This window comes from Apus apus, chromosome 3 (genome assembly GCF_020740795.1).
Source record: "Apus apus isolate bApuApu2 chromosome 3, bApuApu2.pri.cur, whole genome shotgun sequence".
Lineage (NCBI taxonomy): Eukaryota > Metazoa > Chordata > Aves > Apodiformes > Apodidae > Apus > Apus apus.
Genome location: NC_067284.1, coordinates 77684209 through 77704944, shown reverse-complemented (window position 1 = coordinate 77704944; position 20736 = coordinate 77684209). Strand labels below are relative to the sequence as shown.

Sequence of the window (20736 nt, the reverse complement as noted above, 5' to 3'; positions counted from 1 at the left end):
ATCAGGCCAGGCCCTTCTCAAGTGCCAGGGCATTGGGAATAACCACCAGTGCACCAGCTCCTCAGCTTTTAACTCAATGCACCAGATTCCAAGACCACCATCCTCACAAGAGCCCAGCACCCACCTAGCAGCTTTGTTCAAACATTTGAACACCCTGGTGTACACCCTTGTGCAAGGTAACCCCTGCCTCTAAGTAAGAAGCCATTGCTGGAGGGGCTGCTGACTCTGTGCTGCCATCACCACTGTTATCTCCAGGTTGAAGAAAGGCAGAACAAACACAGAACATGCTGCAACAGCCTCCTGGCTAGGAAGGGGGGGTGGTTGGCGAGAAGCAGGTAAACTGGCTGCCCCATCACTTCTGCAGGGTACAGGCATAAAATGAAACAGGTTCATTTTCCTCCAGGATATCACCTACCCCAATGCAACCTGCGATGAGGCGCTTGAAATGATCCTTCCGGCGCTTATCTGCCACCTTCTGCAGTGTTGGGTTGAGAAGCTTTGAATCAAACTGTTCCAGAGAGTCTCTCTGGATGTCTGGGACCTGCTCCATCACTGCCTTCAGCTCAGTGTAGCGAGGGCGCTGCAAGGAGAAGTACAGTTAAGGCTGTTCTGCTAGATGAGCAGCCCTGCCCTCTTTGGAGGGCCATTGACTCCTCTGCCCCTGCTCAAGTGGGACTAGTTGTCCACCACTCTGCAGCCAAGCTGGCATCAGGACAATGAACAGAGCTTCTCACCAAGGCCTCGTAGATCTGGAAAGCCAGGTGGACAAGAGCTGCCATGCAGCCATCGTGCTGCCCATGTATCTGTAAGCCCTTCAGCACACTTGTGAAAAACCAGGACACGGCATCAGGCAGGAGGTTTCCTGGAAGCACCTGGGGAAGAGGCACTGTCAGCACGGGAACAGGATACCTAACTGCCTTTCAGCAGCAGCCAGCATCTTCCTGAGAAGGTGCCCAGGGGTGAAGCACCCACACTTCTCACTACATTCAGAGCTTTATTTCCCCACCCTGCCAGAACTAATCCATCTTCCTCCCAGAGGTACCTGTTTCAGTAGAGGCCAGCAAAGCTGCGTTGTGGTTCTTTGGCAGGACAAGGTGTCCTTCCAGGAGAGGGATGTGTAGGCAGTGATCAGCAGTGCAGTGCAAACATCCTGAAAAGGAGTCAGAGAGGGAAACCAGTCAGAGGAAGGGAGCCAAAAAAAGCAATCCAGGGATTCTGTAGGAGGTCCTTGAAGCTATCTTCTGAGAATCCTCCATGCTGCTGCTGCTTAAAGGCACCCAGTGTGCACCATCACAGCTGTGAGGAAACAGTGTCAAGCAAACCTGCACCCTTCATCTCCCCTGGAAAAGTCCTGGAGCACCAGTGGACTCCTCTCAGCTGCTATTCTCAAGGCACTGCAAAAGCTTCTGAGGCATCCATGGGAGAGGAGGAGTACAGAGGCATTGCAATGAAGATACTCTACACAGCGGGTTGTGTTAATACTTTGGGTTCTGTCAGATTTTACAGAAAAAAAAAGAGCTGCTGGGTAGAGTCCTTCCTCATGAAGGCTGGAGACCAGGCCGGAGGCAGAGCCAGAAAGCATCACGGGGACTGAATTCCCAGGGCCTTGCCCACAGAAGGCTGAAACTCTGTAGCTTCATGTTACACTGGATCCCATCCCCACCCTTTGTTTTGTGCCTTCTGCAACCATTAAGAAGGCTCTTTAAAAGCTACATATCTTCTGGAGAGAAGCTCTCACACTGGGGAATGCTCCACCAGCCACGATCTCTGTAACAAACAAGCGTGACAAAGAGTACAGATAAAGGAAGGTGGAACGCAGAGCATGTGCTCTTACCTCCTGCTTCATCAGACACTTGCCAAGCTCAGTGAGCTCTGCGCTGGCAGGGGGAGTCACATCAGTGGCCATTGCCTCGTCATCTGCAGGGCAGAGAAAAGGCAGGACTGTGAACATGGCTTACCCGAGGACTGAGGGAGACACAGGGAGGCAGTGAGAACCAAGCTGGGAAGCAGGGGACAGGACACAGAATCAGTATGCTGGCACAGCTTCCCAGAACATCTGTCTCTAAGCATCAAGCACCCAGCCTTTGAAGGGCAGGAAGGGCACCCAACTAGCTATCTCCAGCTCTTGGGAAGATCATGCACATCCCCCTCTTCTCCTCAGCTCACTTCTTGGCACCTTAAGAATCAGCTGCTCCAACACAATACCTGTGAACCCCACAGCACATCTGTTCCTAGGCTAGATATGTTTTTTTCAGTGGGCCCCAGACATAATGGGCAGGACAGAGCTGAATGCTTCTTACCAAACCTACACCTGTCACACAGAACTTCCAGCAACAGGCCAGCCTCTCCCTCAAGAAATGCATAAAGAAATGGGAAAAGTGCTTGCACATGCCAAGGGGAGGAAATGCAAAGGTGGGAATTTACTCACCGTCTCCATCTACAGCAGCAGTAGTGTTATGGTCAACACCTTTCTTTGCAACACAGCAAACAGCTGCAAAAACAGTTGCAGGTGAGAAGAGCAGAAAAGGGAAGATGCTACTTCAGAACACGCAGAGATTATCCTACAGACTCTAATGGGCTCACAGCTCCTTCAGGCTCCCCCAGCTCTTACACAGTGCCTGAACAATCTGAAAGCCAAGTTGTGCACTACCTGGAAGGCTGAAACACCCCCCTCACAGCATCCTCCCACAGTGGAACCTGCTGCACAGTGGCTGCTTCAAACTACTGAGAACCAGGAACATGCAAAACCACTTGAAGCCTGTACCCTGAGAACAGCATCTTAAAGCAACAAGGCATATTGAGAAAGGAGATACAAGGCTGAGGACCTGTAATCTCTAGGCAGAGTCAATTTTCCCAGCTCAGTGCTCAAAATTATGCTGGCCAAAACACAGTGTTGGAGAAAGGGAAGACAAAGGAGATTGCCTGGGGGCAGAGGCTTCTCATTTGTCTGGCTAGAGACACAGCAATTGCCAGTAACATAACTCTCCACTCAGGTCGTCCACAAATCAATGTCTGGTACTGGAGTCCAGAGCACAGAAAGGGAGAACCCAGATTGCAAAGGAGGACTGCACTCCTACAAGGACAGTGCCAAAAACACGGGAGCCCTTAATCAGAGAAAACTCTCTTCTGAAGGTTTTTTAATTGATCTCTTACTAGGCTTTAGCCAAGATGTTGGCAGGCTTAACTGTCTCTCACCTCACTTCTAAGGATTATGTTAAATACAACTGGCTATTATAACTTTACTGCACATTGAAAATTGCTATTGGCCTCTCCAGGGCAAATATCCCAGGTAACCTAGCTTGATTTCACTTACTGATGAGATCCATGACTTCTCGGGTCAGCATCCTGACCAGCTGTTCCTCAAGCATCTCCTGAGACTCGGGGTTGTCATCCACAGCATCATCATCACTAAGGAGAACAGGGTGTAGTGTGAAGGGAGCCAGCGTCTTACAGTATCCCCTCTGCCCCAGCACAGGGAGTGAGTCACCATCAGGGTAAACACCATGTTTTCCAGTGCTCTGCTGGCAAGGTTGTTCCCTGGACAAAGGGGCAAAGCTTCCCACTTCCCATTTCCCCCTTTCAGTACTCACATCAAAGGGTGGAAGCTTACCAGAGCATACTTCGCTGGTTGATCACCTGCCATTTCTGAGACAACCTCTGTTCAAGACAAAAGGGAAGATTCAGTACCGTCCTAAGGAGCCGTGCTGGACACGATGCAGAGGCCCACACGACAGCTACTTGATAAAAGCACAAGAGCTTTAAACACAGCTCTCATGCCAAGTCCCCTTTTGAATAGGACAGGAACTGCTACCAACTGTGTTGAAGGTGCTGTGGCTGTACTGGCTGTAGTAACCCGAGTGAGCTGTCAGGAAAATGAGGGGGGACAGGCAAAAAAAGCCCCACAAAACTTCAAAGGGCCGAATGTTGAGGAGCAATAGGTGCTGTGCAACAGCTGGGGTTCAACAGATCTCAACCCCTGCGCCTCAGCCCCAAGAGCATAAAAATAATTAAAACTCAAGGCTCTGCCCTTGTCTCTGCTGGCTCTGGAGAGAGAGAGGTTCTCATAGGAATCTGCCAGCTGCTACAAGGAGTCTGGACTGCCAAGGAACAGGCATCAAACAAGCTGTTTTCTTACCACATGCAGATAGGTAAAGAGAGGTCCCAGCATGGGGCAGACAAGGGTTTCGTAGTATTCTGAAGGGCAGGAGAGTACCAAGGGCTTCACAAACACACCTGCAGACACCATTTAAGGAAGAAACCCAGCACATATGGCCAGCTGCTAGGGAGACTGCAGCACCCAAACCACCCCACTCCACTGGTAGGCCAAGTGATAAGACACCTTGGAGCCCATCTTCTCACAGCCCTGAATTAACAAGTGGCATCTCTACGCAGAAGGAGCACAAGGTGCTCAGCCCCTTCCCTTGACAGTCTGGCTGAAATAGCTGAGGGTGCGTAGCGCCCGTTTCCTACCTGTGGGACTGAAAATCTAGCCCTGGAGAGTGGGCTGGGAACCCCAGATGGTCTCCCACACAAGCATGAAGTCTTGTCAGACACCCTACTGCCAAGCTCCTACAACTATTCAATCCCCCTTGCCACTCAGAAGGCACCACCCACCTCTCAGGGTGCCTTCAGGACCACACAGATCTTTGCATTTATTCTCTCTGTCCCCATGCACTGTGCTGTTTCTGCTCATGCCCTCCTAGGCTCACACCTCATCCCCATCAGGTGCATCCCCATTTGTTTACCTCCTCAGTTACCATTCTTTGGCTTGGCCAAACTGAAAACAATGCTAGCAAGCCACTAGGTTTTTCAATGTACATGTTCAAAGCCTCCCTAGATGGCCTGAGACAGGGATGGAAGGATACGGAGCATGGGACGCAGTCTGTAATCAGGAATGTTGTTGAGGTTGCTGAAAGCTGAGCTGAGGAGCTGGGTGGCGAGACCCTCGACGGTGTAGAAATCCTGTTGCATGGAGGGGCCTGCGTTTCCCAGGATATGGAAACTTCAACAAAAAAACAAATTAGTTGCAACACTGCTACATAACAGATACCATGCTTCTACCCTGAAAAGGCTTCAAAGTACTATCATCTTGAGATTAGACAGTTACCACTTTCTTAAACAAACACTACAGAGGATTTTTAGCACAGGATCACCTTTTTTCTGGAATACCTGCAGTGGGACAATGATTTAAGCATTTAAGCACTAAAATGCACTTTTAAGTGCTGATGTATCCTAAGACAATTAGAGAGACAAACTAGGTCATGATATCAGATAAGTGCTCCAATCCAACCAATTGCAGAAGAGCAAAAAGCAGATCTGTATTTTGAGGTACTTTTTCCAGCAACTGTGTTTCGTGTGTATGTGGTAGGTTACAACATATTTTGAGGTACTTTTTCCAGCAACTGTGTTTTGTGTGTAACAACCACTGAGTATAGTTCACCACTGCAGCTCATACTTGGATATTACGGGATACAGCTCACACAGAAAGTCTAACTCTAGAAGTCAGCACGCACGACTAGCCTACTGCTCCAGCTGTGCTACACAGGGTTGTGCGTGGGATATCCGGGGCTCTTACCAGTTGTCATAGAGGGTACAAAAGAAGCCCTGCATCCTTTCTAAGACTGTTTTGTAAACAGGAGAATCATACAGCTCCAGCAGTGGCTGTGGGAGACCTGTGGGAAAGAGTAAGCTTCAGCTATATTGAGAGCACAGTGCATCTTCAGAGCATGGGTAGGCCCCAGCTAGCCTGACAGCAGTGAGGAAAGAGCTTGGCAAGATCAACATGTGGCCAAATGGGAAGAGCTGCAGCAACCCTAGGGCAGAACCTCTCTTCACAGGTCAGCCAAGTGCTGATTGGTTGTACCCAGGGAAGAGGTGTTCCCACTAAGGTTGTTACAGCCCACTCACTTCTCCAAAGCAAACTGGAGCTATTAGAACCCAGCCAGAAGCAAAGCTGATAGTTGTGCAGCTCCTCTAGTAGCCCACTCCTTCAGGTTTGTATTAATCTCTGTCAGGACACAAGCTACTACTGAATTATGATATTAAAAATTTTATAGCAAAGATCAAGGCCCTGCTGCTTCATGTGCAGTTGTTCATTGACAGCAAGTTTACAGGTCACAGAAAACAGGTAAAAGAAGTGTTCTCTTTTTACAATTAGGAAATGCAGATAAGAAAGACAAAGCCACTTCCCCAAAATATTCCACTGTCTGTCAGAGCCTGAAATTAAACCCCAATTTCCAGAGTCACACCCACACTTGATCTGCAAAGCCACCCATTTCTGCTTAGTTGGAAAGGCTTCTGTGTTCACAAGCTCAAGCCTGTTTTAAGATGGTTCCAAAAGCCTTTTTCTAATACACCATCTGGAAACCAGTAACCCAGTCGTACTATGGGACATGGATCTTGTCCTTCCAGACAGGTCCTTGCATCAGCACCCAGGGATTCTGCTGAGCACTACTTCTGCTCAAAAGCAGACAATTACAGCACCCCAGTCTATCCAGCCTCAAATGCCATGTTGCAGAGACAACCACCCAGCTGGGATAAACAATTTGGTAGGGTACCCTTCATTTAATGTGGCAGAAACTAATTTGTCTGAGACCAGTAACTTATTTAACTTCTTCATTTCAGCAGGTTCAAATCATAGCTTGGCTGTGAACACTATGAAGCAGCTGGCTGTCCAGCCCCTCCGCACTTCCAATGCTATTGATGGACCACTACCTCAAATACCTCTGAGAATTTGTCTACATGTTCCTCCTGAAGATAAACTCCTTACCTAGAATGGCATTCTTCTCCACCTCCAGCATGTCTAAGGCCTTAGCAAACGTATCCCCCAGCCTAGCCACCATCTCTGGTGTGTAGAGATTGTTGTGAGTCCTGAAACAGAAGAGCACTTGGTTTATACTTGTGTGGGTCAACCCGTTTTGCCCTTGACAGTGGGATCCTCTCCTTCAGCTTGTGAACAGCTCCTCTGAGGCAGATGATGAGGAAGGTGAGACCAAGCACGTGTGCATGGGATCCCCCTTCCCCACCTGCAAAAATATTAGGGAAGCTGACCTGACAGAGACATGGAGTGACTCCACCTCATGTCCTGAACCTCCTGGCTGTCCCTTCTGCTTGTTTCAGTTTACCCCACCCCTTGCAAGCGCTGGCAGTAAAAACTCCCAGCAATTCTCCAGTCAATCCTGGCAACAGCTTATTAGCTTGGCCAAAGGAATAAGAGAATATGGTTTAAAAACTGACAAAGACACAGATTCTGTAACCTCAAAAGATCTTCTGCACCTAAGGCCCCTGCAGAGGGAGGGGCTGTTTCAGCTCCATAATACACACACTGCTCCCCAGGGATGGGTCACAGTCCCCAGAATGGCAGGTGGCATTGGAGGGACTCTAGGGAGAACATCAGTGCGATCGGATGTTACTTGTGGCAGATGTGCCCACCGGACAACACATCCAGCTGGGAACAATGGCATCATCAGGAGGCAGCCATGGTCTGCTCTCCATGAGGAACACCAATTCAGCCATGGGTGACTGGTTCTTGCCATCCAGGCCAAAATGGGTCCCCTCTTAGCCAGGGTACTGACACTCAGAGCTGGACTTGGCAGGGGGTGTCTCTCTCACCTACCTCTCTCCTTTGAGACCTCAGACCTCCACTCTGGGTGTCGCCAGCTGCACACAGCACAAATCCTGCAGCCTCCTCCAAAACTGCAATGCCATTGTACCTGCTGCTAGAGGTGATCAAGGGCAACTCAGTATCTCCCCCTAGAGCATTGTTTCCCAAAGCAGGGGGGTACATGGGAATGGCTGAGGGAAGGGAGCACGGACAGACCTCAGTGTGTTCTCCAGAGTCTCAGCTTTCACTCATGTCTTAATGGTTTGGGGTTTTTGTTTGTTTGTTTGTTTGTTTTTAAGGTGTCTGTTCACAATCCTGGCAACACTGGTGCAGTGACATCTGCCTGAGTTTGCAGAGAGCCTGAGTTAGCTCTGGAACAACAACTATCCCATTTCTCTCTGCAAGCGTTAAATACTTCCCTGCTCACTGCACGTGAGGAAGGCAAGTATGTAAGTTTCATACGAAAGAACTACACAAATAACTTCTTAATGACTCATACTCTCATTCTGGGCTGGATTTAACACTATGCAACTGGCCTCAAATGGGGCACAAGCTGGTTTTACTTTCCCAAGAGGGGCTGGGGAGAAGTCCAGCCTCCACAAAGCCTGTTCAACTGATTATAAACACTGCATTTCTGCTTGAGGCTATCCTGAAACATAGCCACTAAAATAATCTCCTCTTGTATGTCTCCTGAATGCTCCACGCCAAAGTTGGCTTTGCCTCATGCTGGGCAGAAGGGCAGTGGGGTGAACCCGAGGACTGTGGAATTGCAGGGGTGAACCTTGAAATCTCACTGCTCTAAGCCCAGAAGGATGGGTCAGACAGTCATATACTGAAGCTGCAGTCACAGTCCTTAGTTGTTTCACAGTTCCTGAAGCATTTTCTCAAGTTTGACACTTGGGAGGACAGATGTTCACTCACAGGCTCATCTCTCTTAATATTTTAGCAAGGTTCCAGTGGTGACAGAGAGAGAAAGACTAATCAGCAGCTCCCCATGGAAGTTAAAAAAGCATCCAACAGTCCTCGTACATGATGGAAGATGTAGCCCCTTGGCATGTCCCAGCCACAACTCTCAGCCGCAAGCAGCACTCCTGGGCATCCCACACACAGGAGAACATGGAAAAACAAAATTCAAGAGAGTTATATGCTTTAGAAAAGTCAAGGAAAGGATATGGCAGGACTTGGAGGAGTATATTTTCAGCTATGGTCACAGCTCTGTTGGAAAGAGTGTCTGATGCCTAGAGAGATGGGTTTGAAGGCCAGAGGATAAGGCCTTTAAGAGAGCCCATGCTTGAAGAATCTTGATCTAAAGCTGGAGCCATCAAAACTGAAAATGCGTACAGCATTTATGTCTATTCAACAATTCTTTCACCAGCATTAATGCCTTGGTAATATCAGCATCTCCTCAAGAGGAGTTCCAAAAAAGCCTTAGGATTTGCTGAGCCTGACCAGTCTGTTTGTAACAAAACACGAACAGATCCCAGCACAGTAAAGGTGCTGTGTCAATCAGTCCATACAGCTACTGACACCACAAATGTGTCTTTATCTAAAGGTGGCTGGAGATCGTGACTTGCATTTAAATTCAGGAGAAAACAATTTAAGCCAGAAGCTAGAAAGCACCTAGATGAAATAAAGCACCACAGAGGACAGGAGAATCATCACTCAAAAAGCTTCACGCAGTGATTAACAAAGAAACCTCAAAATCATTCAGTACATATGGCTACCAAGACAGAGACAAATATGGGTAGGCACAAAGACAGGATGGTAGGGAAAACACCACACTGTCTATGCCACTCACAGCTACTTTACTTTTCCTTGTTACCTGGACTCCCTCTAATTCCTCTTGGCTCTTTGCTCTTCTCCATAACCTACCTTCAAGCTGCTTATCCTAGCAAAGACCCACCAGCTTAGCAACTTTCACTGCTTTTGTCTGCAAACAGAGCAGAAGACCCAATGGCTCAGCCTGCAAAACACCTTTTTTGCTTATTGGTGCCTGACTTGGTGTTCAATTCAGGTGTTGGGTAGGATCTGTGCTGCTGCAACTTGCAGATCTGCTCACACAGTAACTAACACAAACTATGAGAACTTCCGTATCTGCTTCCTGCATAAGCACATGAGCAGCACTGGACCTTGCTTATCCTCAGAAAAAGCTGCCTAATGGCATTGAGCCAAGAGGCACATCCATCCCCAAATGGTAATGCAACTATGTTCCTGAAGGCATCCTCAACACAGGTAGCTTTCCTGCCAGCCAGCCTTCCTCACACCCCTGTCCTTTTTGCCTGTTGACAGACTGTCAAGACTCCATATTCTCTTGTGTAATCCATATTAAAGAGGGCCTGAGGAAGCAGTACACAGAAAAGGTATCTAAAGCCACCAAAAACACACCAGAAGCTCCACAGCACAAACTCCCAACTTCTCAAAAAAGACATAAGCATCATCAACACCTGCACTGAACAACTATGATCTTGCAGTTGTCACACAAAGAGGTCTCTACATCCATTAGCAGCCAGGAAAGATATGAAGTGAAGGATGTACTGCTCTTAATATATCATTCATGGGCTCTTGTTAGAGCATCATGCCTCAAGAAAAGTGTGGATACCTCTGAATCAGGTACAGGTTGTTCCACCTATGTTACTATGATGTACTCAGAAAATATTTTGGTCTGCAGGGGAGATGCTCAAACAACACAGATGTACTATCTTAAATAACAGCCAGGAAGCCCCTTCCTCTGTTGATGGGGAAATACCGGCAATAGGACGTATCTCGTGTTTTCCTGGAGTTGGTAAATAAGCAGGCACATAATTTCTGCTTCTTTACAGCTAGTGATAAGAATCTGACAATAGTTTCCTAAGCTTGTTGTAACAGATATCCCAAGTGTTTCTAGTAACGTGCAAGTTCTGGCAAGAACAGCAATCGCACAAGGAAAAAGTCTGTCACAGCCTGTTCAGACCTTGGGCACTGGTTTAGCTTGTCTTCCACAATATGGAGCATGTTCCAGGCTCTGGAAGAAATGGCTTGAGGCAATCTCTGCTCAGGCAACTCTGCTCTACCCAGCCTCTCCCAAAAGCTCATCAATAGAATCTTCAGCCTTCCAGGATAAATGGCAAAACCACATCAAGCACAGTTCCACAGCCACAACAAGATGGTTTAACCCTGCGCACTGGCCAAAGTATCATCTGCTGTGCTACCCAGAGCTCTGCGATGAGAAGCACCACTAGGGTGGGCCAAGACACCATGTGCTTGTCCTACCAGTCAGCATGTTCTTCTCACTGGCAGCAGCACAGTTCTGAGCTTGGTGACTACCAGACATAACTGATTAGGCAGAGCTCGAGGCCCCTTTCCTTACAGACTTGGGAGGTGAAAAATTTAAGTGGATTTGACAATGCTCTCTGCCAGGAGGCTCCTACCAAGGACAGACCCTCAAATTTTCAAGTATATAACGTGTAGCAGTAACATACAAAATTGCCCCAAAAGCCTGGCAGAATCCCAGTGCCAAGAGTTATGCTGAAACAGATTTCTGCTTTGTAATTTTGGGAACTGTGCTATTCAGGATTTCCCTTTTCTGCCTTCTCTCACTCCCTCCTCTGGCTGCCCCAGAGGTATACAACACCAGTAACGTACAGAGAGGCACTGCAAGGTAGCAACAGCCTGAGAGTATGCATCCACTGATTTCAATAGCAGACAGTGCTTCAGGAGGCTGGTGTTCATGTTCAGCAAGACCAGCTTAATTTAACACTGAAGAGAGAACAATGCAAACAGGAGGCGATGAGAGCTGGGACTGCCCTGGTGGTGACTGGAGAGGTGGCCTTGTAGGGGCTGAGGGCAGAGCAGAGATGTTAGTTGAGAAATGATTAACTGGGTGACAGATTTATAGCAGTGGAGGTGGGGGAGGCAACCCCAGCCCAAGCTCCCATTGGCTTTGATGGCCTCCTGTAGGCCAGGCCAATGAATATTCAGAGGCTCCAGTTTCCCCAGTGCCATTCCCCACTGTGAACAGTCAGGAACAGTACATGGGCACCTGCACCAGCCTGTGTTTCCGCTGGCTTCACTGGGAGAACATGCTTTGAGCATTCCATGTATTTATCAGAGTTTGGCTTTCAAAGATTCTTAAGTCAACATAAATGATTTCAAGTTAACTTGACCCACCTTATAAGAGCAAGTAAATTGTCAAGAAGCTTCAGGATCTGCTCAGTGCAGGGATTACGGTAGATTGGACTTCCACTGGGCATGTATCCCAAAAAGAATCCTCCAGCTTTCGCCTCTTCAGTAGCAGCAGGCCAACGAGCTCGTTTCACAACACCCAGAATGGTGTACACACAAAAGCTTATCTGCAGCAAGACATGCAGAGAGCATGTTAACTAGAGCATAACCTGAATAAATTGGTTTCTACCTCCAAGGGAATGCTCTACAGTGAGCCTACTCTGATGATCGGGACAAAGTCTGGTGGAATTGCTTCCAAAAAAATGCAGCAATCATGCTAGGTTCCATCACCTTCAGTAACACTTGGCCATGGAAGGATGGCCTATGAACTTGCTATTGGACAAAGCATCAATGTGTATGGTCTCATGAGTACGTAAGCAACCAGGCAGGCTGCCCTCTAAAAGAAAGGGTCCATCAGTTCCTCATCTTCATGTGCTGGGATGGATGTAGAGATCCGTCTAGATTTGGACGTAGAGATCCACTGGGGGGTTGGACTAGATGACCTCTATAGGTCCCTTTCAACCCAATACAATTCTATGATTCTGTGATCTGTAATGACACAGCGGTCAAGAAGCCTTAGCCCCAAATCACAAGCACAGCTCTGTGAAATGCATTGCAGTGTCTTCTACAGACCTAAAGATAGCAACTCCATTTGCAGTCTGTCCAAGAAGTGAAGACATTTCACTAACAAGTTGAACAACAGCAATCTCCTCCAATGAACTCTAATTACAAAAAGCACAACTCCCTGCAACAGATTTAAAACAAAATAATGTAAACCCATCCAAACTCTTGCTACACAAAGGGTAAGGAATAATGTGCTTCACTCTGCCCAGTAATCTGGTTTTGCATGGCCTACATGCCCATTGCTGTATCTCAGAGAGGCAAAAGCCAGCCTGTTATTCTGCAATGTGAAAGACCTCCTGATCCACACCCTAAAGAAGCAGGTGACAAGGAGAGATCTTGAGTATAAACACAACAGAAAGGGAAGATGGAAGGAGGAAGTCCCGTATTGCCAGGCATGACACCTCCCCTGGTAATGATACTCACTCTAGAGCGGTTCAGGCCACTAGGATCTTCCAAGACTGGGTCAGCAATTTTGTTGTCTGCACCCACATAGGAGATAAAGGCTTCAGGATCCGAGAGGACCCTGGCAGCAGCAAAAGAGAGCAACAGGGATTACTGTCTGTGCCAGGGAATATAAGCAAAGCATTTCACTGGCAATGAACATCCTAACAAATACAGAGCAGGCTACAGAGACTAGCTAGTGCTCCACACTGTACATGGGAACATGATAAAAAGCACCAGAGATGTGTGCACTCTCCAAACATCTCCAGCTTTCTTGGACCATGGGACTCTGAATCTCTTAAAAAGATATTCCTGCTAGGAAAACTCTAGTGCATGCCCAGCTGCCCAAGGCTGCAGGACACCTCAGCTTTAATAAAGAGAGCTCAGGTTCCCAGCTTCTTCTGGAAAGAAGCAAAGATATCTTTTACTCTCATTTCCTGCAAATGCTTTGAGCATGCTGGAAAATGTTCCTCTATCACCTTAAATGACTCTAGCAATTTTCAACAAACAGTGTTGACACAGTTGGGAGTTTCTGAACTGCAGGAGAGCTATTATCACAATTACTGCCCAGAACACAAGAGGTCCTGAGGCACCCCATCACCCTCCTTTGGTTTGCGCATTCCCCTACTGGGCACATCCCCACCTTTGCAACAGCTCTGGCTCAAAGCTCAGAAAAATGACCCATACCTCTGCATCTCTGGGGAGAGCCATAATCCAGCCACAGGAGCCAGGAGCTCCTCCAGGAAAGCTTTCTGCCGCTCATAGTCCTTGAATTGGTTGCTGATGAGGACAAGGGCCTCCATAAGAGCACACTTCTCCATCTGCGTCAGAAGTAGCTCATTGGAGAGCAGCTGCTTCACGTGGTTGTACAACATGTCAAAGTTTGGCTAGAAAAAACATCCAAGCAGAAGAACATTATGCATTTGTGTGGAGGAGGGTCACTGGGGGAGGCAGAAATGAGGTGCACTGTATTATGCAGAACACCTAGAGGAACATATCTAAGTTACCTTTTCTCTACATAGCCATCTCCTTCTCAGTCTCAAGATTCTCTGCATGTTCAGCCTAAAGGAACCTCTCTTCTTCCCTACACTCTACCATTGGCCTGCATGCAGTTTAGCCTCCAGAATGAGTGCAATAAACAGAGGAAATCTCTCTCTTCTAGGCAGCCACTTCCCTTACAGTGGTGGCACACTTCAAAATAGTTCTGGTGCTTTTATTTACTCACAGAAAGTACTTCACTCCTTTGGCTCTCAAGTGCCAGACTTCAGACTCTTAATCTCTCTGCTCCCAACCAGGTTAGTAATGATTCATAAGGTTACCGCTATCTCCACAGGAATGGTTGAGTTTCTTCCCTACCCACTCTAGTTGGAACCCTGCCTTCCTGTAACTTTGTACAAGCATTAGCAATTGTCCCCTTCAGCAAAGTCATCTAAATATATTTTGGGGCAGCTCTGGGGTTTTAGCTCTTCCAATGAGGATGCCTGACTGGCCACAGGAAAGAGAACTGTAGTTCAAGGACCAGCAGAGTGGGACAAAGAGAAACCTGCCAGTTATTAGCAGCTATTGCAGAATGCAGACTGGAAACCCTAAATTATCCTAATTAGCATCCTCAAAAAAGGTCTTTCTTTAAACTAGCAATGTCCTATGGTGCTCCCATAATCCTAGAGCCATTGCACAAACACCAGTAAAAGAAGGACTTCAAAGCTGCAGATACTGCATGCAGGCTGTTTAGTTCAGCAAAACCTAATAAAACACCAGTTTGTGGATTTTACATGTATTTGTTTTTTCTAGTCTCCTCCAGCTAATCCAGAAATTAACTACTCCACTCTTGCTTCTACATTCTGTTAAGTAACACAAAAAAGTCTGGAGATTAATCATTCCTAACATCTTCAGCTAAGGAATCAATTGAGATCACCACAAGTCATAAAATGGAAATTCAGCCAACATTCCCATAAAATGAATCTAGTGCTGCCTGTATCCTCCTCCATCCCTTCTGCCTTTTATCTCATCACCTTTTCATTAAACTCATCACTTTACATTTCAGGTCTTCAGGCAGAAATTTTCGGGGGGGCTGGGGAAGAAGAAGGGAGGTGCAGGGAATAAAACACTTTGCCATATGTGCAGCAGGAATGTTTCTTGGAAGAAAAACAGAGGCTGTAGCCAAAAAAGCTGAAGATAGAGCTGAATTTACATACCAGGACAAGCTGCGGGTAATCCCGACACATCTTAATGATTGAGGAGCATGCATGCCTTCTCACATTCTTCACTGCTCGTGTTCTAGGAGCCTGGACAGACACAACAAACTTCAATGCAACAAAACAAAAGTTCAGACAAATGTAGGGTATCTTCAAGAGACAAATGCATTACATACAGTTTTCTGCACTGTTGAGTACAGATCAAAAAAGCATTTCCACATACCCCACCCCAAACAATCACATTTCCTCTGGAGCAGTAGCCAACCCAAGAAGACCATGTTAAAAAGCTGTGCTCAAAGAGAAAATGCCATGGATCTTACTTGCTACTTTGAGACTCCAACAAGCACCCCCTAGGTAGCTGGCAGCTTTGCAACCATCCTTCACAGCCATGTTTACTAACTACTGAAGAGTACCCACAGCTAATTAAGGTATTTCACTTTCAAGAAGGTCAACATAGACTTTGGGAGTAACTGCACTGGCCCAAGACCACACCTGTGGCCTTCTAAATTTATGAACCGAAGCTTATTAGGCTTTGTCAACCAAGAAGAGATCAGCTGTATCTAGACTTCCCACCCCTTCCAGGAGTACGCTTATATTTGAGAAGCCTGCTACAGCAGAGACTTCAGACTCGGCCTGGTCTCAAACAGAATATTATTTGATCCAACTTTTATAGATTATTAGTAGAGAATAATTCAGACGTACCTTACTTTCTTCTACAACTTCAAAGGTAACTGAAGCAAACAGCTGTGAGAAAGAGGAAAAACCCGAAATCTCATGTCACTTGTTAATATCTAGCATGTACATGTGTTTTCAGCTTAAGGAACAGATCATAAGACTTTGGTGCAACTTCATTAAAGTCAGTGAAGAACCTTTGACTAAGTTGACACATGAATCATCAGCACAGTGAGGTCTTGAAATAGAACATGGTGTTGACTGGCCAAAGTGTGCACTTAATATTTAGGGCTAGGAACTGCAAAGTTTGTGTTATTTGGCATTGTTTCTTCTAGAACAAGACTCAGTTTCATTTCTTGCCATCTTAATGCAAAGGATAGTCCTTCCCTGACAGTAATGTCAAGAGAAGTGACTTTTGGAGTTCAGCACAAGGGCCTCACACCACAAAAAGCCTACTGGATTTTAACATGGTCTGCAAGTACCTACCTTGGAAAGTACTTGTGGTAGGTATTCTGGTCGGTAAGTGACAAATGGGAAGAGAGCAGAGACATTGGTGAGTACACAGGACAGGATGAGAGGATCCTTTGTTTCAAAATTAAGGACAAGCTGCAGCAGATCTATGCCATCATTCACTGGGATCTCCTACAGAGGTAGGAAAGGGAAAGCAGAAAGAAGAAAAAAGGAGGCAACACTCAGTACTTCAGTCTGTAGCACACTTCCTATATCTCCTAGAGCTAGGCCACAGGGCTGCTGCTGTCATATCAGCCTCTCAGCTGAACACAGCTGTTCCCAAAGCAGAAAGAAATGCAGTAGAAACCACAGTTCAACTGCGCACTTGCTGAGGTAAAAAAAGCAGCAGCCTTGCCATTGTTGGTAGGGCACTCCTGAAATGTCCATCTCAAGTCCCCATACTACTGCTTGCACCTCTGGAAATGCCAGTTTTCCTCTCGGTTTCGTGCTCTGCTCTCTTCTTGACTCAGTCCAATAGATTCCCTTCTTTATCAACTACATCAACCCATATAATTATTTTACTGTGATTAGAATGATGAAGTGCATGAGCAGACTAATTAAAAAAAAATCAAGCCAGTTTACATCAAGACTCAGAAAAAAATATTTTCCTTCTGATTTGCCTGCTGTTGAACAAAAAGCAGAGAAATAGCTTCTCATTTTCTACTTCCTGAGCATGAATTTTTCTCATTTACTTAAAAATAAAATATCTAATCAGGATATGATTAAAAAGAATAAATTTAGGAAATTTCCACTTAGGCTCTTCCTTCTCTAGGAAGGCACTATGTCAAAGCAAGCTACCTGAGCACTCTCCTGTGACTTTTCATGGCATAGCATCCAGAACCAATCCACGTGTGACAGGTAAGACAGTATGAGTTTAGACCCACCTAAAGAAGGGTCGCTACATCTCGTGAGAATCACTCACCAAACAATCAGGGTTTTTGCACTGAGGTAGTTGGTTAGAAAAAGCTTTAAAAGGACAAAATGGCTGAAAAAACCCACTCAAGTCCAGACAGAACAAGCCAGAAGAGCAGGCAAAAGCATCTAATACACATACATCTTTATCCAGGGTTCGAAACATCTGGCTGATGACACTCTCGGAGAAGAAGGTCATGGCATCCCACTGGATGAAGGATGGAGAGAAGACGGAGCAGAGACCTTCACCAGTCCTAGCTGAAAAGAAAAGAACATTGGAGCTTTCACGATGCTCCTCCCAGCATGCACACCACCAGGCTGATAAGCTCCTGCACTGCAACATTTTGGCACTCTCGAGTACTTTGGTCACACAGCTCTCCCTGCAGATGCCTGGCAAGGATGCACTGGGAGCAATTAAGGTAACCCTGTGTGATTTGCCTCATTGAAGTGAAAGCTCCTGAGCTTTAAGTCTGACCTTTCAGGTACCATAGGGAGCAACACCAACAAATCACAGAAGGGAAAAGAAAAGGAGGGAGACCATATGCTCAGACTCAGCACTGCAGGCAAGACTGCCCTCGGTGTGACTTTGCAGAGCACCAAGTAGCCTTCCTTCACAGGAGGAAAGCAAGGTCACTGACAGAGGGATTTGCCAGACAGGCAGAACTTCCCTGTCAAAAATAATCAGTATGTAATGGAGATAACAAAGCCCAAATAACTGTAAAATTGTATCAGAGGGACACCTGCATCTGTTTTACAGAGAGATTCATTGGAGGGAAAGGAGACAGGGGCTTTTACGTTAGCTATTCTATAGGTAAACTGCAAGGAGTTAAATTTGGGGTGGGTTTGACTTGATTTTGCTTTTAACTTGCAAAGACCTTAAAAGCCTGAAAACCTAGTGTTGAGTCTTGGCTCCCCGTTAAGGAAAAAATAAACAACAAACAAACAAAAAGGCAAAGAAGTTTTTCTTGTCTTGAACTGAAAAATAAAGTCCTACTCCCCATTTCTTTTTAGGTAACTCACAGTTCATGGGTCCAGTATCAACAGGAGCTGTGAGTTGGTACTTGAGCCATTCACCAGCCATCTGGAAGCCAGTCCGAGGGTCCAGACGACAAGCCATCCTCATCACCTCTCCTTGCTGGGCTCGGAAAGCTGCAGTGAAAAAAATCAGACACCACACAATGAGCTGATGCTGCAAATGGTCCCCAAAGCTCATCCGCAGCTTTGCACACCTGAGAATATTACGGACTGTTGCTCTGGCAATAGCGGGGTAGTAAGCTCAGATATACAGTCAGTAAACTAGGTGTAACAGGATGGGCAGTTTTTGAAGCAATTTGAATGGACTTAAAGAATTATGCATTAATATAGAAAGAAATGCAATTGAAACGCAGAATGAATTCTCAAAATCTATGCTAAAACCAGATTTACTAAAATTAGGCCTCTGATTTTAATTCTAAATTAGATTCTACTAGACCACCTACTTGGCCAGCAAGCAAAATAATAGCAAAAAAAAAATTAAGTGCCTGAGCTGCTACAGGAAAATTAATTTTACTCCAAGATATAGGCTGAAAGAGCCAAGGCACCAATGGAAGCTGCAAAGCAATGCAATGGGCTCCAAGCTCAGGCAGCAACTGAGAGAGGAAAAGCAGAGACAACAGCTTCCACACAGAGTGATGGCAACTTACAGTTGAAGAAGGCATTGAAGTCCTCATCACTGTCAAAATCAAAGCGGGAATATTCACAGCTGGGGCTGTCTGATTTAGAGGGAAAGCCCACCTGGAGACAGAGCAGACAAGGTCAGGAAGGAAGAAAAGCCACTCACCACAGTTAACACCAGCTTCAAGGAGATGAAGACCAAAGATAAGGAGCAGACAGGAAAATCCTGAGACAGAGGTGTTTGCTCAGCAGCCTGGAGATCATGTCTTGGGCAGACACAATAAAAATTTCCTTTCTCCCCCATGGGAGATCCACAGGCCATGTTCACCTAGGCACCTTCTCACTTAGCTGGTAATAGTTCCCACGTACCTTCACTAGGTTGGTCATAGATGCACGGAGATACTTGGGAATCATAGCCAGCAACAAGGGGTCACGGGACAGAACCTCATGGCGAAAGAGGGCTCCCCATGTGATCTGGGTGGAAGAGCGCAGAAACTGTGGGAAGAAGAGGGAAAAGGGGAAACAGAGAATTTCAGTCCTGGAATCTCCACTCCTGACTTTGTTACTAACAGAAGGCAATAGCAAATTACACTGACAGTTCAGTTGAGCTCAAGGCACCTTGCAGGCTCAACCCAAACTTCCAGAATGCCACAAATCTCCAAGTAAATAATAGGGCTGATAGCAAATGTACTTTCTATCCAGCACCTCTGTGTCAGGCACTGTTCCTAATGGAGCGGTAATAGAGGAGAAATCATCCTGCCTTCCAAGTCTTCAGCTGGAAGTGAGAGGTTGGAGAGCAACATTTAGCAGCAGAAGCTCTGCAGTCTTCTAAAGTCAGCTCCATTACGCATTCACACATGCTTACACAAACATACCTGAGATTTTCAGCCCTTTACATACCTGGCTGGGATGGGTTGTGAAGGCTAAAAATGAGTCAAGGTATTTTCCAAGGTTCGTTGGCATTTCCACATCAGCATCTGAGCCCTATTCAGAAGACAAACAATTTCAGACAAAATACTAAGTATATGTCACGCCGGGCTCACCACTGGTATGTCTCTAGGTGGAGGAGGAGTGCTACATCCAAGTCCACAGACTGCAAAAGAGAGAAAGCACTGAACAGCTGTGACCTTTACTCAAAGCAGCACAGCTTGAGTAGTAGCAAGTTCTGCTGTCCAGCCTGGGGTGCTGGAGACAGCACCACCCCCATTCAAGAGAAATGGACAGCTTCTCAGATATTGGAGTTCCATGAAAACCAAACTCATAACTGCTGCTGCCATGAGTGACAAATTCACTCTTATTGGGTCTAGCCCACACAGCAGGACTGAGGTGGAGCAATTCTCAACTGCAGAATTTCACAAGCAAATACTCCCCAATTATTTCATTCCCATTCCTTCAAATGTTTCCTGCATTTAATGTATGGGTATCTCTTATAACTTCCTTGGAGGTTTGTCAGGAAAATAATTTTTACCTGGAGCCATAAATTCGAGGTTTTGCTGCTCCTCACTAACCATAATATGACCTGGTGCCTTCAAGATCCCTGTTCTGGAGCTGTACAGCTCAGAGTTGCCTCTCCCAGCTGAATCTGGATGAGAGGATACAAATCTCCCCCTCATTACTTCATTACAGACTCAGAGCTCCCACTGCCTAACAGCAAGAGAAGTCACTTAAAGTAGTAAAACACTTTTTGTTTGATATCCATGCTTTTTACAGATAAATTGGCTGTCTGCCTCAGCCTCCCAACAACAGGCACCTCTCAACAAGACTGCCTTCCTTACTGTAGAAGCACTGTGCTGAACGGAGGGAGGGGGCATTCAGCAGCCAGCATAACATGTGAAGTATCAATGTGCATCCTCAGCTCAAAATGGACAAAGAGCTTTGGAAGATGAACAGCAGGAACAAAACCTGGTTCCTCCTTCAGCTTGAGAG

The 20736-nt window shown here is 46.4% G+C and overlaps 1 protein-coding gene across 4 annotated transcripts in view; it reads right to left on the bottom strand.

The window, feature by feature from the left end:
- The window catches only part of XPO5 (exportin 5), a 28874-nt gene that overhangs the window by 1789 nt on the left and 6349 nt on the right, over positions 1-20736 (bottom strand). For 2 of the 4 annotated variants that reach the window (XM_051613588.1, XM_051613590.1), the window contains 22 exons: positions 19711-19794; positions 19180-19305; positions 18840-18930; positions 18178-18306; positions 17300-17415; positions 16222-16377; positions 15766-15807; positions 15064-15171; positions 13556-13755; positions 12851-12950; positions 11750-11931; positions 6770-6870; positions 5576-5672; positions 4866-5002; positions 4136-4233; positions 3611-3657; positions 3314-3408; positions 2429-2491; positions 1835-1917; positions 1043-1150; positions 735-872; positions 416-580 (listed from right to left, as the gene is read on the bottom strand). In XM_051613588.1, the coding sequence (XP_051469548.1) occupies positions 416-580; positions 735-872; positions 1043-1150; positions 1835-1917; positions 2429-2491; positions 3314-3408; positions 3611-3657; positions 4136-4233; positions 4866-5002; positions 5576-5672; positions 6770-6870; positions 11750-11931; positions 12851-12950; positions 13556-13755; positions 15064-15171; positions 15766-15807; positions 16222-16377; positions 17300-17415; positions 18178-18306; positions 18840-18930; positions 19180-19305; positions 19711-19794 (2466 nt within the window). The remainder of the gene's footprint in view (positions 1-415; positions 581-734; positions 873-1042; positions 1151-1834; positions 1918-2428; positions 2492-3313; positions 3409-3610; positions 3658-4135; positions 4234-4865; positions 5003-5575; positions 5673-6769; positions 6871-11749; positions 11932-12850; positions 12951-13555; positions 13756-15063; positions 15172-15765; positions 15808-16221; positions 16378-17299; positions 17416-18177; positions 18307-18839; positions 18931-19179; positions 19306-19710; positions 19795-20736) is intronic. The other 2 variants (XM_051613589.1, XM_051613591.1) reach the window with 1 other exon arrangement.